Source organism: Rissa tridactyla, chromosome 1 (genome assembly GCF_028500815.1).
Source record: "Rissa tridactyla isolate bRisTri1 chromosome 1, bRisTri1.patW.cur.20221130, whole genome shotgun sequence".
In the NCBI taxonomy this organism is placed as follows: Eukaryota; Metazoa; Chordata; class Aves; order Charadriiformes; family Laridae; genus Rissa; species Rissa tridactyla.
Window position 1 is genome coordinate 174558754 of NC_071466.1, and position 15021 is coordinate 174573774.

Consider the following 15021-nt stretch of genomic DNA (forward strand, 5'->3'; position numbering starts at 1 on the left):
ATTTAATTCAAAGAGCAACACTTGAGAGGTAACAACCATGGGACTTGTCCTTTCTCGGGTAGTCCCTGACATATTGATGGTCAAGATACAAAGAAAAAGCTATAATAGACAGGACTAAATTATTCCCTTTCCCCTCATTCTTAATTATCCTCTGTCCCATCATTCCTATTTCCGTATTTGAAGTTGTTAGAAAATCAATGCATCCTTAAGAGTGTATGGTAAATGGTCCAACTGCATCTTTACTCATATAAAAAGCTGTGATCTAAAAAGCCTTGGGAGGATCTCCTTCTGTCTAACTAGAGCCTTCCTTCTTCCAAAGAATATAGCCAGCATTCCTAGAAGTGTAAAACTAAAGAAAATGCAGGGCACATTTGAGAACTGTAAGTGGCATTAAAAATCAAAATCCATTTCCCTTCTTCCCTTTAATTTTTTGTTCTCCTTTTTTTTAATTAATCAGATTCTTTAAAAATATTCTTATTAAAATGTTCTTTGTAGAGAACGGGATTTTTGTATCTATTACTCTGGACACAATAACACACGATTAATAATAGAAACACATCGCTGCAAACTAAAAGGAAACCTAGAAGGGCAACACCAAGTGAAAGATGAATAAATGGTTACTGACAGTTTTATGTTAGTAGGGGCCACAGAAAGGTAGAAAGAGACCCCCATTCTTCTAGACTACTACTTGGAAGGCCTTGAATGACTTACAATCTAGACAAATCAGAGTAGAGTGAGGATGGAGATGACAAGCTCAGGTTCAGAAGCAGCTCAGTGAAGAAACAGCCTGGTCTCCCAGGAGAAAACTGTTCATTCTAGTACTACCAGCAAACCCATGGACTACCACAACAGTTGAGGTTAGTTGCTTTGACAGGAAATTAAAATAAATTCTTTGCTTATGCTGTATTAAAATATTGCTTTTTAGACTTCTTACCTAATTATCAGAAGTTAGCACTAGTCCCATTAAAAATCAACAAAAGAAACATGAAACTCCAACTCAAACACCCAGCGAATAAGAAATAAACATGGCATATATATAATGTATTAAATACTATGCCGTTTCCAATTATACGACGATTCAAAAAAGAGTAGTCATTTTCCAAACGCACAAACCAAAATATTTACTAGTAAAAAGAACATTATATTCTGGTACTCAAAATTGTAAATATAATATTAAAAATTTTACATTTTTGCAAAGTGCTAATTAAAACTGTATTAACTGAAAAGGAAAATGACCCCTAATTTTAAACTTAAATGAGCCGGGAAAAAATCTCATCTTTACTGCTAAACATGTAAATGTATAGACCCTCTTTAGTGCAAAAATATAATGGAATTATATGATACAAAATCCATAAACTGCCCTAAAAATGTATAAGCTAAAGGAAGAGTATTTTTAGATACACTCTATACCGTGATCACATATTTTTCTCAATTTTCTTATGTATAAAGTTATTTTCTTAGATTGGACAATGGACTATCCTGCAGTTATTTTTAATAAACTCCACGCAAAAGAGAGATGAATTTCAACACTGGCAAAGTCTGTTTTATGCACCAGACTTGTCTACCTCTTTCACTTAGAGAAAACTCCCACTGAAGCCAATTACTGCCTTTTCTCACTACCAGACATCTCTCTAAGCAGTCAGTTAGCAAGGCGTGACACAAATTTAAAAACATAAAAGAATGTATATCCTAAATCAGACAAATCCCATTTGCAAAGCAGGAGAAAGAGATATAATATATGCACAGACACAACATGTAGCTATGCTTCTATATCTTTTAATGTAACCAGTAACGTTAACAGAACTGTATTTTATACCTCCTACTTCTAATTCTCCTCATCCCAGTCGTCATTAGCTAGGAAATTTACGTCTTGTCTTAGTGGAAATAGGTCTCCTGTAACAAACATGAGATATGCCTATGTAAGAACTGTAGGAGTGGATATACCATTATTATAATATATTAGAAGTCTTCTGCATGACGCACCTTGTAACATCCAAGTTGGAATGAACACTCAAAGGTCACACTGTATATTAGATTTTTCTTACCAAGGCCTTGAAATTGCAATACTCAGTGCAGAATACTATGCTTAAAAGAAACCCCGCTGAAGTAATTCAAATACTACAAATTGTTTAAGCTACTTATATGTTGTAGACTGAAGGATCAGAACATGTACAATTGTTTATTTATGTTGACATTATGCTACAAAGAAGCGTAAAAAGGCAATATCCTAAGACTTATAAAAATCAATCAGTGTCACTAAAACTGTGGAAGATGTATTAAATGACTTCCCAGAAACTATTTTTCAAGATGGGAAAAAGTTTTCTGAAGTTCTGTATTTGAAAATGGCCTTTGCTTTCAAAAGAAAGCTTTCTCAGTTTCTTATAGAATCACAGAATCATAGAATTGTCTAGGTTGAAAGGGACCTTTAAGATTTCAGGCTGAAAGATTTTTTCTATTTGTTCTCCTTTGACAAACATGACAATGCATTTATTTCCCTAGTTTGGTATAAAATGCGTAATGCAAGAGATTTTATGTTGAAACAATCCTTTTTTTTCTGTTTCAAAAAAGGTAAATAGAAAATTATTTGATACTTTATTTTTTCAAAAGGCTACTATTACATTCCTGCAGATGTTACTGAAATAAGCGGTATATTGAACATGTGCAGTTCATCATTTTCATGGTATTTTGTTTCCAGAGAATTCATGTTCGAGTCCTTAATTACTGCTGGAGAAGCAGGCATTAGTTCACAACCCATAAGCTCTTTGCTCTTGACAAACAAAGGCTGACACTATGCACAGACTCTATTCTTACAGATGTCCGGGAAGGAATTACCCTATTCAGACCAGCAGAAAATATACAGCGACGTTGTGCCTCAACGTTATAAATACTACCATCCAAACAGGAGAGTAATCTTGCTTATCAAGGATTTATAGCTCTAGTAATTCTTCTGCTCTCAGTATAATTACTCTTTTTGCACTTGATCTCATAACAGTCATTATTTAAAAAAGTGAAGTTTTTCTCTTCTCAGCTGTGTAATTTTTATTATGTTCTAAATAGTCTGACTCCATTTCAGAACATGAAAGTGCTAGGGTATTATTCTGAATCTCCTTGAGGGAGCACAAGCTATTTAACTGTGTTCTACACCATGACAGAAAAAAAACAGGTTATTAACAGATAACTTTCTTAGGTCAGTAGCACAATTGGCACAGGCAAACAAAACATTTTTCTCTTTCCTTTCTTTCTTTCAGTGGTTATAAAAGTAAAAAAAAATAATTCTGTATGTTCTTTTGATAATAATTTGTATAATACATATCCCAATTTTTCTTTAATCTAAAATCTCTTTGACCTTTTGCAGACATCTGAGTATCTACAGAATTTCTTATGAGTAGATAGTAGTTGTAGGACTATCATCGTGATAAAGCTATAAAGGATTGCTCAAGGAAACAAAGCACAGAAGAAAAGCTAAAAGCAGTTCTTCAGCCACAGTGCTGCTTCACAGAAAGAGCTCATCAGATGAGATACCTAAAATTGATGGATCCCTAGAAGAATTTATAGAAAACCAGAAGTTGTAAGCAGCAAAATATTGCCAAGGCCATGTGGCATTCATCCAAAAACTAAAAACAGGTTACAATTGCCAAACTGCAGTGTGCAACTTCTTGATTAAAGCTCTTTGGTTCTAGAGATCTGAAATGTAGGTAATGTAATATTAATGCTTATAAAGAGCTCAAGGGAAAGTCCAGGGAGCTTCCAAACAGGAAGCCTCACATTTATAGGGAGAGAAAGTATTTTAAAGAATAGTCATTGGATATATGAGCAAATACAACATATTTGGGAAGAGTCAGCCTGACTTTCCTAAAGGGAAGTCATATCTCACAAACAAAGTGGAATTTTTTTTGAAGGCTTCAAGTAACACTTAGACAAGAAAGATATAGTGGGTTTCCAAACGGCATTCAACAAGAGCATTAGAAAAACTATCAAAACACAGAACCAGATAAAAAGTATTCCTATGGGTAAGTAATTGACAGAAACAAAAGATGGGAATAAAAGACCATTTTTCACAGAGGACAGAGATCAGCAGCAGAGGCCTAAGGAGACTTGTGCTGGAACAGGTTGTTGATCAAACTCATAAATGATCTGGAAAAGTTAATGGAGAGTAGGACAAAGTTTGCTGATGATCCCAAGGGTAATAAAAAATAGAGCAATTTCTAATAAAAATTAGAGATGAAATGGCATACAAAATTCAATGTAGATGAAAGTAATTCAAATTGGGAAAAATATTAACTTTAAATATACAACGAACAGCTTTGAACTGAGAGCTGACAGATCACTGAAATGATCAGCTCAGTAATAATGATAAGAAAAAATAATTAAGAATTATTAAGGAAAACAGAAAACACTATTATGCTACTATAGAAATCCATGCTGCACCTGAATCTTAAATATTGTGTTTGATTTTGTTTTTCTTACCTGTGATAACAAGTAATACCATCCAAAAAGGTGCAGAGAGGAGTAACAGGATTGTCACAAGTAAGGAACAAGTAATAAGAAAAATTAAAGCTGTGAAACAGATAATGGGGGTATGAAAAATCTGTAAAATCATGAATGGGATGGAGAAAACAAATAGGGACAGATGTGTACTGGCTTTCACACCCAAATTGAAGGGGTATAAAAAAGAAACATGTAGTTAGTGGCCCTAAAACAATTAAAAGGAAATGCTTCTTCATACAACAGGCAGTTGATTTCTTACTGTGACGTGCTATAGATCCTAAAAGTTCACAAACATTCAAAAGTAATCTGAAGGATTCAAGGAATAAAAATCCATCAAGGGTTCTTTACTGCAAATATATAACTTTGTTCCAAGAAGCTCATGACCCAAAACATGCTGGAAGCATGAAAGAGTATTTAGAGGAAGCATTGCTACGTGCTCCCTATGATTTCATACTCTTCTCTATATGCCTGCTATTAGCCTCTATGGAAGACAAGATACTGGAATAGAGAAAACTATGATGTTAACAAATTGCATGATTTCCATGTCTCTGTTATGGAGGCTGAAGCCAGGCTGTATGTTTATTTTGTATCTTCATTCCATTTTGTTATCAAAATATTATTTTATATAAAAATGAATTAGTCTTCTTTCATATCCTGATGCCAATCTGTCAAAAAAGGCCTGAGAACATTATATAAGCAAAGTAGACATTCAAACTATACTCTCAGGTCTACACATGTAGCAGAGAGAGTGTGAGAGCAAGCTAATTCATTAACATATGAAATTGATCTTTAATAGCAAAGCTAAGAATTACAGATATTCATTACCTGTAGGAGTGGAGACAGAAAGAAGTTAGCAAAATTCTCAGCTATTTCAAGGATTTACGAATCTTGAAAAACCCAACTAAACATGTTTCTAATATAACATCATGAATACGATCAAAGTTTGGTGCTTATTTTAGAGTTGGGACTATCTCAGTGGATTTATGCCAACTCAAACTAATCAAAGATCTGTTTCATAGTGTGTTTCAATCAAAAAAATAACATGGAAATTAGGTCACTCAACTTCTTCATTCTTTAATAAACTCCATTAATATTAATGAAATTACAACAAATCTGTATTCAAAAGTGTTAAGCTTGGATCATAGCCAAAGGACAATTATTTATCTTTAGCGATTCTGAAATCCTAGAGGATTCATATTACAAAGTGATACCAAAATGTTGTATGCGTTTTCCAATACTAGCACAAAGACAGCGTAATAATATTGAGTAAAGATCATTTAAGATTAATAAGTAATTCCAAACAATGATATAAAATTCTCAATAGCATCTTCTGAGATTGTAATTAAATGGAATTAAATGTAATTTTTCCTTCCCCTGAGATTTTTCAGTGGAAAGTAATTCTTATTACCCTCATCAAAATCCTTCACGCACAGCCTACTTTGCCTCTTTGTATACTCCGCCAAACTCAGTCAAGACAGTATAATGAAACACAAATAACCCAACTTGGTTTAGGTCTTCCATGGCATCTATCGTCCAAGACATAGTAGTATCTCAGTTTAGTTCTAGGGTTCCAGGAATCCAAAGAAAGGAGAGGAACTACTTAAACTGCCTTTTTTTTTTCCATGGGAAAGACTAAATCTTCATTGGCTAAAGACTTCACAGTTCCTTGCGTTTGCATTTTTCCTAAAAATCCCATCACTAAATGGGATTTTGCCAGGAGGAGTAAAGGGCAGGGGGGTAGAAAAATGTTCTTCCATTTTAGAAAACAAATCACTTGTCAAAGTAATTTTCAAAATCCAAACCTAGAGTATGCTTTGGGTACTGTGCATTGCAGAAACCTTGGCTTTCTCAATTATAATCTTTTATTGTGTACACACACAAAATTATAAATGTAAGATAGTTTCATGTTTTAATATATTTTGCTACATGTACTAATGAAAAATACTTTAATAACTTAAATAGGTCATTTAATGTCTGTAAAACTTACCTAGTTAATATTTTTTTTTAAGTTTCATATTTTTTTCAGGATCAATTTTGATAGAAACATCTGGGGTTTAGTGACTAGTTACCTCTGTCACAAATTCATGGAAATGTGCCCTGTTCAGCAATATCTAAAGATGCCTTGGAAAGGAAATCAAACTTTTTGATCTTTTGCTTGGAAGTGTTTTCCTGTGTTGCCATGGTATCAGTGATAGCTATTTTAAGACATTGGCTGTGGAGTATCTTTGAAAATATACCTAGGCAACACAGAAATCATCCATACTCTAATACTTCTAAAACACTGACTAATCTTTTCATATTTCAGTGGAACAGAGTGATATGAAGCCATTATGTTTGTGTAAGGAATCCTTTAGGAAATTCAGTTTTGAAGTTTCTGTCCCCTGAATCCCCCTATTCAAACCCTCCTCAGTTTTCACAAATCTGATAAAATTCTCTACATGAATCGTGACTACCCTTTGCATCCCTTTCAGTTCCCTTAATTATATTCACTAGCTTTTAAAAGTTGGAGCCTAACAAATGTAGCCGCAGTTTATATTTACCTAACTTGAGAATCTGAGACTTTTACTCTGCTGCAAAAGGTTTACTGACTTCTTCTGGGGTGCCTTATTGACAAGCTACACAGCTTCCAGGACAGCCCTAGAACTCTTCTGCCCAGCATATATCTTCTTCTTCCTAGAGCAGTGACCTGATATTGGAAATCCTTAAAAGAGCTGGAGTTAACGATTTGCAGTACTCATGCTAACCTCAGAAAGCGTTTCTATCAGACAGCTATCATTGAAACTACCTATACAACTACACCTATGTCTTATTTCAAATTATGAAATACCTATAAATGTAGCTCCTTAGCAATAGTAATGCTCATGTGTTTTTTCCTCAAAGCAGAGGATATCATATTGAAGAATTTCACTGTTTTTCAGACTGGTGCCGGTGTGCTTGGTGGAACAGAGGATGGAAGGAAGAGAATCACAATGCAGAAACACATCAATTCCTTTTTAAGGAAAGTCAAGTCTTTTTGAAAATATCTTAAATTTGCAGTTACTGTCTGTTAAGGGATAATCATAGTCCAGCTGTTACAGTGCCCCAGAAATGTATTAACTGAATGTAAGACAAAACAGCTCCCAAAAATCCTAAGAATAGCTCTTGAACAGAGGCACAGAGGGTTTTTTAACCTAAAATTCATTAGCAAACTGTTTTTTTTCCAGAAAAACTGACATAATGGCTCACTATCTAAATAGGTTTATGTAAAAAATTTCTAATAAACAGTAAAATACTTACTACTCTGATGTAATTGACTATCTGACGCAGTAACAGTGAAGAAAAACCCCAAAGGAATCAATTATACTAATGGCTAAGTGCATTTTATCCATAGAAGAATCTCTGTATAAACAGCCAATTCTCCTTAGAGAAAGCCAAAGTAAAATGTCTTAAAATTTTCCAAGAGCTGTCATAATATTCCTTATTAACTGAAATTTAGTATTTGGTACTGCTTATAACAGCAGTGAAATTTAAAGACAGGTGTTAAAAGTCACTGGCTTCAACTTTTTTTAACTGAATTGAAAATTGATGTTAAGCAGCACCTCTTGGTTATTGTAGTTACTAATAAACCAAAACAAATACTTTCATGATCTTAAGAATTCAAAATTATTCCCAGCATAATTGGAAATGTGGTCCCATTACAAAAATTTACAGCTGAATTTAGCTTATTTATAGACACACTGAAGTACACTGTATACTGATTGCAATATTCAGGACTGTGACTACTGGCACCTACTTTCATCAGAAATGCTCCCAAAGTATTCACAGTGGGTCCAATGGCAAACTGAATCAGGCAATCTTGCAATACCTTTACTATTTTTAGAATATATGAGAAATGTAAGGCATTAATCCTTGTAGTCAGCTCCTCAGAGACAAAAAAACCCCAAACTTGTGATAGCCAAGGTAATTCAATAGCCTGCCAAAAATAGCATAGTAACATTTTGTTGATATTCTGTCAACTCACCACCTCAGTTACAAACACTACGTTAGGCATCAAAACAGGTAAAAATTCTTCCCATGAATATCCATTAATTCCAGTTAATACAAAGTGAAAAAGCAATTTTTCACTGGCCTCAAACAAGCCTGATCTTGGTATTAAATAAAACTTAACTGCCAAACAACATACAGCCCAGCCATCTCAAGTTATGGCAACGCAGCAGCTTTTTTGTGAGCTGGCACATCTACTTCAACTAGGCTTATGAGAACAACCAGCTGCACTTCCATTAAAGAAGCAGCGAAGATGGAAAACGTGCGACTTTGGTGAAAGAGCTTTGAGGTGAACTCGGCACAGCCTTGTCCTAAAGGGTGAGCACCTCAGGAAAATAAAAAAGCTTTTAAACTGGGCAAAAAGATAATATAAATATAAAACAGAGCAATAGCATTTTAAAAACACATTTTTAAAAACTTTGAAGCCTCGAAGCTACTAAGTCAAAACAAAATAAGTATAAAATGCTTTATAACAGAAATTGCCACTGTGCCCTCGCAGGCAAGCCCTTGCTTACTGGACTGATTTCAAACAAATAAGTGATCTCCTGTGTTGCAGCAAATTCTGCACAATGCTCTCTACTTCTTAAGAAGATCCTCTATCCATCGCTGCAGAGACCTAGCCCTAAGTCTGCATCCTAATATTCTTAACTAGTCTCTCCACGTAAGGCTTCTACAGGTCTCTGCAATCTCTGGTTAATGCCTAGATTAGCCAGTAGCTTCCCTGAGTTTTGTGTCAGAGCCATGGTGAGCAAAGGGCTACCTACAGTAGAGACTGTATCAGCCCAGGGACCTCACAAGCAAACTGGAGATACACAAATGCATGTGACCCGATGGGATGCATTTCAGGAAGCTGAGGGAACTGGCTGGTGTCACAGGAAGGCCACACTCTTATCATCTTTGAAAGGTCACATCCCTCAAGGGAACTTCTTGATGACAGTAAAAAGGCAAATATCACACCCATCTTCAGCCTAACTTCAGTTCATAACCAATAAGCTTATGGAGCAAATTTTCCTAAAAACCATGTCCAGGCCCATGAAGAACAAGGAGATTGACAATAGGTGGCAGGACTTTACCAGGGACTGACAAACGTTATTGCTTTTTGTGATGCAGTGACTAGCTCCACAAACTAGGGGAAAGCATACTCACAGTTTACCTTGACTTTAGGGAGGCTTTCAGCAAGGTTGCCTTAGTACCTTTATAGACAAATTGGAAAAGTATGACTCAGACAGGTGGACTTTAAGGTGGGTAGAAAACTGATAGGACTCTGAAGCTTAACAGTGAAGCCTGCAGGTCAAGGAAAGTCATTATTCCCCCTTTATAGCGCTTGTGAGAGTAAGAGTATTTAGAGTGCTTCTTTTGGTCCCTCCAGCACACCACACTGACTTACTGGAATGAGTTCAGTAGTGGCAAGAGGACTACAGGGCTGCAGAGAAGGCCAAAGAGGGATCTAACTGCTGTCTTCAACTACTTAAAGGAAAGGGAGCAGAAAAGATTAAGCCGGACTCTCCTTGGAGGTGCGAAAAAACAATAGAGAAAGCTCCAAATTCTGAATAGAATCATACAATCATAGAGTCTTCATGGTTGGAAAGGACCTTTGAGATCATCGAGTCCAACCATACACACACACACGAAGAAAAAACCAAACCAAAAACTACAATCTCTGTCACTAGAGAAAGATATAGATACGAGGGAAAACCTTTGTGGTATGGGAAAACACTGGAATGGGCTGTTGAATCACTGCCATTGGAGATATTCAAAACATGACTGGACAAGGCCCTGAACAACCTGATCTAAGTTGGCCCAGCCTTGCGCAGTGATTTGGACCAGATGACCTCCAGAGGCCACTTCCAAGATAAATTATGTCATCACAATTCTATGATTTGGTCCATTTTGGAAGCAGTATCAAAATTCACTTGCCTCAGACAGCTTCTTGCTGTCTTCTTCCTGCAGTAGTTTACTTCTTAAACAGAGTGAATTGTTGAATCCCTACCATCTCATTAGCCACCGAGTCCCTAGAATCCTCTAGAATGCTTTGCCAGTTTGAAATCCATGCATAGGCAGTATAGGCACAAGCTATTGTCCTAATTCTTTCCCAGTTTCCCTTTGAAGAAATTTTAGGTCTTAGATATTGTTGGTCTTTGTGCCCTTACCCTTCCACTGCATATTTACGAACAAGCCATATAACAAATGACTTTACCAGGGGAATACAACAACAGCATTATAGATTTTAGAATACGTACCCTCATAGTAATAGTAAAAAAATAGCAGTTTTTTTGAGCATCACTGGAACTACTTATGTGTTCTTTTCCAAAAACAGAATACTGTAATTTCCTTTTATTCTGCCTAAAGATTCTTCTTTGAGAGTAATTTTTATCCTGCAACCTGAGAAAAATCAAATAGCCAGAAATTCCAATGTGCAATTTGGCTTCATTTCCACACTGCTATGAAACTGCAGTATCTCTTACTATCGTGCACGTCCATCTGTTTGTTTGAACTTAGAATAGGTTATCACATCTGATCCTTTGGTGGTGTCTGAGTAACAATAATATAGTAAAGCTTTATGCACTGGTCTGGAAAAAATAATCCTACAGCTAGAACAGGAAGTTGTAGCCCCCTTGCAATAACAAGAAACAACCAAATGTTTCAGACACACAACTGAATAAGTGTCTGGAAAGTTCACCATTTTTTTAAAACCCTGACGTAAACAAGCATTGTAGGGGTTTTACTAATCACATTTAGTGAATATTCCTATAACTTAGGAATCTCGATCATATCTTCTTCTTTGTTTTTGGGGATCATTTGAAGTATTGTGAAAGAAGTGAAACCAATATACTGCAAAACCTCTTAAAACTGTTGCAGAGCAAGATAAAAACAACATGAAAAGATCATTAGAACAAGCAAGCTAGCATGTGTCATGGTCAGTCTGGAGTTGTGCCTTAGCTGCCTGAGCAGACAACTGTTAAAGAGTACCAGCTGGGTTCCACCTGCCTTTCTGTCCCTGAAGTTCCCTGAAAGAGCTGAAATAAACTTTACCAACCCACCTTTCCCTCAAATTTGGTTGACATGGTGATCAGGTTCTAGGACTTCAGCAGATGGTCATTGAGATAGCTCAGCTATGTAACACTTGTCCCAGGAAAGCCAGCTATTTAGTGATTTTCATTATGCATTAAAAACAAATGAGCTAAATAGAAATGAGTATGTTAATGCATGTGAAAGTGCACACTACATGAAAAAGTAGCAGAATATGCTGTAGAAAATGCTAGGGAAAACACAGCATTTGGATGTTGAAACAGAAAGTGACAGTTTTTAGCTGTAGTCTAAATCTTTTACTATTGTATTATTCTATTTTACACTAGATCACTTTGAAGTTGATATACGGGCAGTATTAAACGAAACAGACAATAGTACTTCTCTAAACACTAGACATCAGAAACAGCGTGAGCTTTCCACGGTAAACCAAACAACCCAGGACTACGCATTCACTCCATTTGTGCACAGACAATCTATAACTTGCTGTTGTTTCAAGGCTGTACAGAAAGGTAACAATTTACCTTTCAAGTAAAGTTACCAACTTCCTATCAAAAACTGGAAAAACCTCACATTTGGAGGAAAATTCGCCTGTAGTGTAAATCCCCAAATAACTTTCAGGTTGTCTCCACAAAAAAACCTGTTATATATATGTACTGTTACGTAATGTTCTAAATTGGCAATGCCCCAGAGTGCAGCACTCAAATGAGTGTTTTTTTAAAGTAATAACTTACATTACAAGGACTAATTCTTCTCATAGTTGTACATGTACAACTCAACATAAATGGATATTGCATGCAGACAACCAAGGGAAAAATCTGGTACAAAATACTTCAAAAGGATGAAAACATATTGGACCAAAAAAGCCTCCACATTTTACAAGTAAAGTAATGGAATAAAACCAGCTGTATTCATAACCACATAAAAACATTCTGCATTAATATCCCTAATTTCAGTAAGAATATTAGGAATATTGGCACAACAGAAAAGCTACAGGGGACATCCGGGAGTGAATGACCCACATAATGTAATTAAAACCAGTACTAACTAAGCCACTGGAAAGGAACAAACACAAGGAGGTTATTAATTATAAGGTATAATATTCTCAACATGCAAACTGGCAGCCACCAGTTAAGCTCAGAAGAATTACCTTCTTGGTTTTCAAACTGTTCTGACAACAGATGGTAACAGCAGCCGACACTGCAAACTGCTTTGATTTCAGGCTTGGCAGTAAAAATTCGTAGTGTATTTGCAGCAAGATCACCACATGTATGTAGACCCACCATCATACAGTCCTAAGAAGAATAAAAGAAAAAAAAAAATTAACAACAATAAAGCATCTCCCTCTTCAACTGAAGGAGCATGAATAACAACAACAAACTCCAAAACCCAAACATGCTGCAAACAGTTATCGAGCTGTAAGGTTTAAATACACAACTCCATGAGGACTCCTGCTGTTCTGTTCTAGAATTTTTCTATGCATAAAATAAAAAGCTCTTCAGTGTTAAGAAAACATGGTGCATTGCCCCTGTGTAAAGACAGACTGCTCATCGCTTTGTCCAGGTAAGGGAACTATGCATTTCTGCACCCTACCTTCACCAGCCATGAGGAAGCAGAAGTTCAAGACTATGGATAGCAGCTGGTTTATCTGCATGGAAGGGAACATCTCCGTGTTGACTGGACACGGGCCATTTCCTCTTGTTTTTCCTAGCTTTCCTGTTATTACTACCACTGTGACTTTCTTTTCTTACCTCAGATTTACTGCTGTAAATCTGGCTGGACCAATCTATTGCATTTCTGCTACTTTAAATTGCTGAAATCAATATATAAATATAATTTGAAGAGCAGGTTTTGTATTTCCACAACTGTAGTGCTGCAGCAGTGTTGCAGTGCGCCTACTGCTATTCAAAATCAAATGGGCATTTTCTTCCACAACACAAAGTAAGAACTTCAGCTTCAGATGGTCTTGTTCTTCTGTCCATTCTATTTCCTGCTTTCTTTTTCCTCAATTTCCCTTTTCTCTCTGTTTCTCCATCCTAATTATCCCTCTTCTCACCACTCATAACAAGATTTTTTCCCTTGGAGCATTATTAGTTGGAATCTACATGGTAAACATGGCATTGCTTTGAATTTCAGCCTCACTTATTAACAAGGTTATCAACAAGAAATTAGCAGGGGCATTGAATTGTGATACCTTTCTATAATCATTTTGACTTTACATGTACATCTATTTTTGCTGCTCTATATTTGATTTTCTCACACATCTGTATTATATGCTGTATGTATGTGTGAAACAGTAAAACCTCCCCTTTCTTCCTCTGTTTTTTAATTCTTCCCATCCCCCTCGTCACCTTCCACTTTGTGCTGCTTCTCTGTGCTTGCCCTCTCCTTGTCTAAGGATACAAAATTTTTAGGTGGCAAAAGTTCTGTTTGAGTCCAGCTCAGTTTTTAAAGACCTTTTTTCCTATCCGTCAGCTTCAGCTCACCATTCCACAAAGCTTTTTACCCCGTGCAATTACAGAAATAGTGGAACAAGACTAAAGTTTGGAAGCTAAGGGAGGACGTGCACTTGCAAGGGCAGCATTTAAATCCCAGGACAGGAGAAGTCAGAGAGATTCCTGCCCCCGGCTTAGGAAAATTTGAGAAAATAAAATCAATTTATGGTTACAATAAAAAACTGTAAACATTTTTAAAACTATTTCTAAAAAATATGTTATTTCTAAAAATTATCAAAATACTTTAAAAAAATGTGAATACTTCAGAGTATTTTAATTACGCACACTCATCACACATAGTGTGCAGTTCAGTTATTACTGTTTTTTAACACAATGAAGCATTTACCTTTTCTGACAGTAATATTTTGGGGTTTTTTTAATAAAGAAAGGCAATGATATAGGATTTCTTCTATCTTCTACATCATACAAATTACATGCTAAGAAGATACAAAATCCAACTGTGCAAATGAAAAGGCATATGCTTCATCAGCCCTGCTGCTCAGGGTGTCTTTTGCAGACAGACATGAGCTTGCTCCACGCATTCTCAGATACTCAGCAGGACTTCTTAGCTCAAGTTATAAGGCCATCAGCACAGACCTGTTGTCTCAAATCAGAGATTAATTACACAGCTGAATATAATAGTTCAGTTACTACTGAACACAGACAAGTTTTCATCCAAGGCTGAATATATCTACCCAATCAATGTATGTTAGCTCAGGCATAGGAACTAAACAGCCATGCAGCTTCTAGACTCGCGTCACTGTCTTTCGGCAACTGAGCTTGGGCTTGTTTCTGTAAACACAATCCCCATCAGCTAGTGAATTACTAACTGAACTTAAACTAACCATGAAAAGTCGAAATATAAAAATATTATTTGCAAATAGGGCTCTTCACAAACTCTATATGTTGAGTACTATACACAATGAATTCTCCTATGCCTTCAAAGTTGAAATGAAATTACAAATATATAAAACTTAAAAACATAAGA

General features: G+C 35.9%; 1 protein-coding gene across 7 annotated transcripts in view; it reads right to left on the bottom strand.

Annotated features, from left to right (window-relative positions):
• Positions 1-15021, bottom strand: part of METTL25 (methyltransferase like 25) — a 68898-nt gene that overhangs the window by 36048 nt on the left and 17829 nt on the right. For all 7 annotated transcript variants that reach the window (XR_008466091.1, XR_008466092.1, XM_054199547.1 and 4 more), the window contains exon 5: positions 12689-12833. Coding sequence is in view for 5 of the 7 variants with exons in the window: in XM_054199547.1 (XP_054055522.1) it covers positions 12689-12833 (145 nt within the window). In the remaining 2 variants the exon portion in view is untranslated. The remainder of the gene's footprint in view (positions 1-12688; positions 12834-15021) is intronic.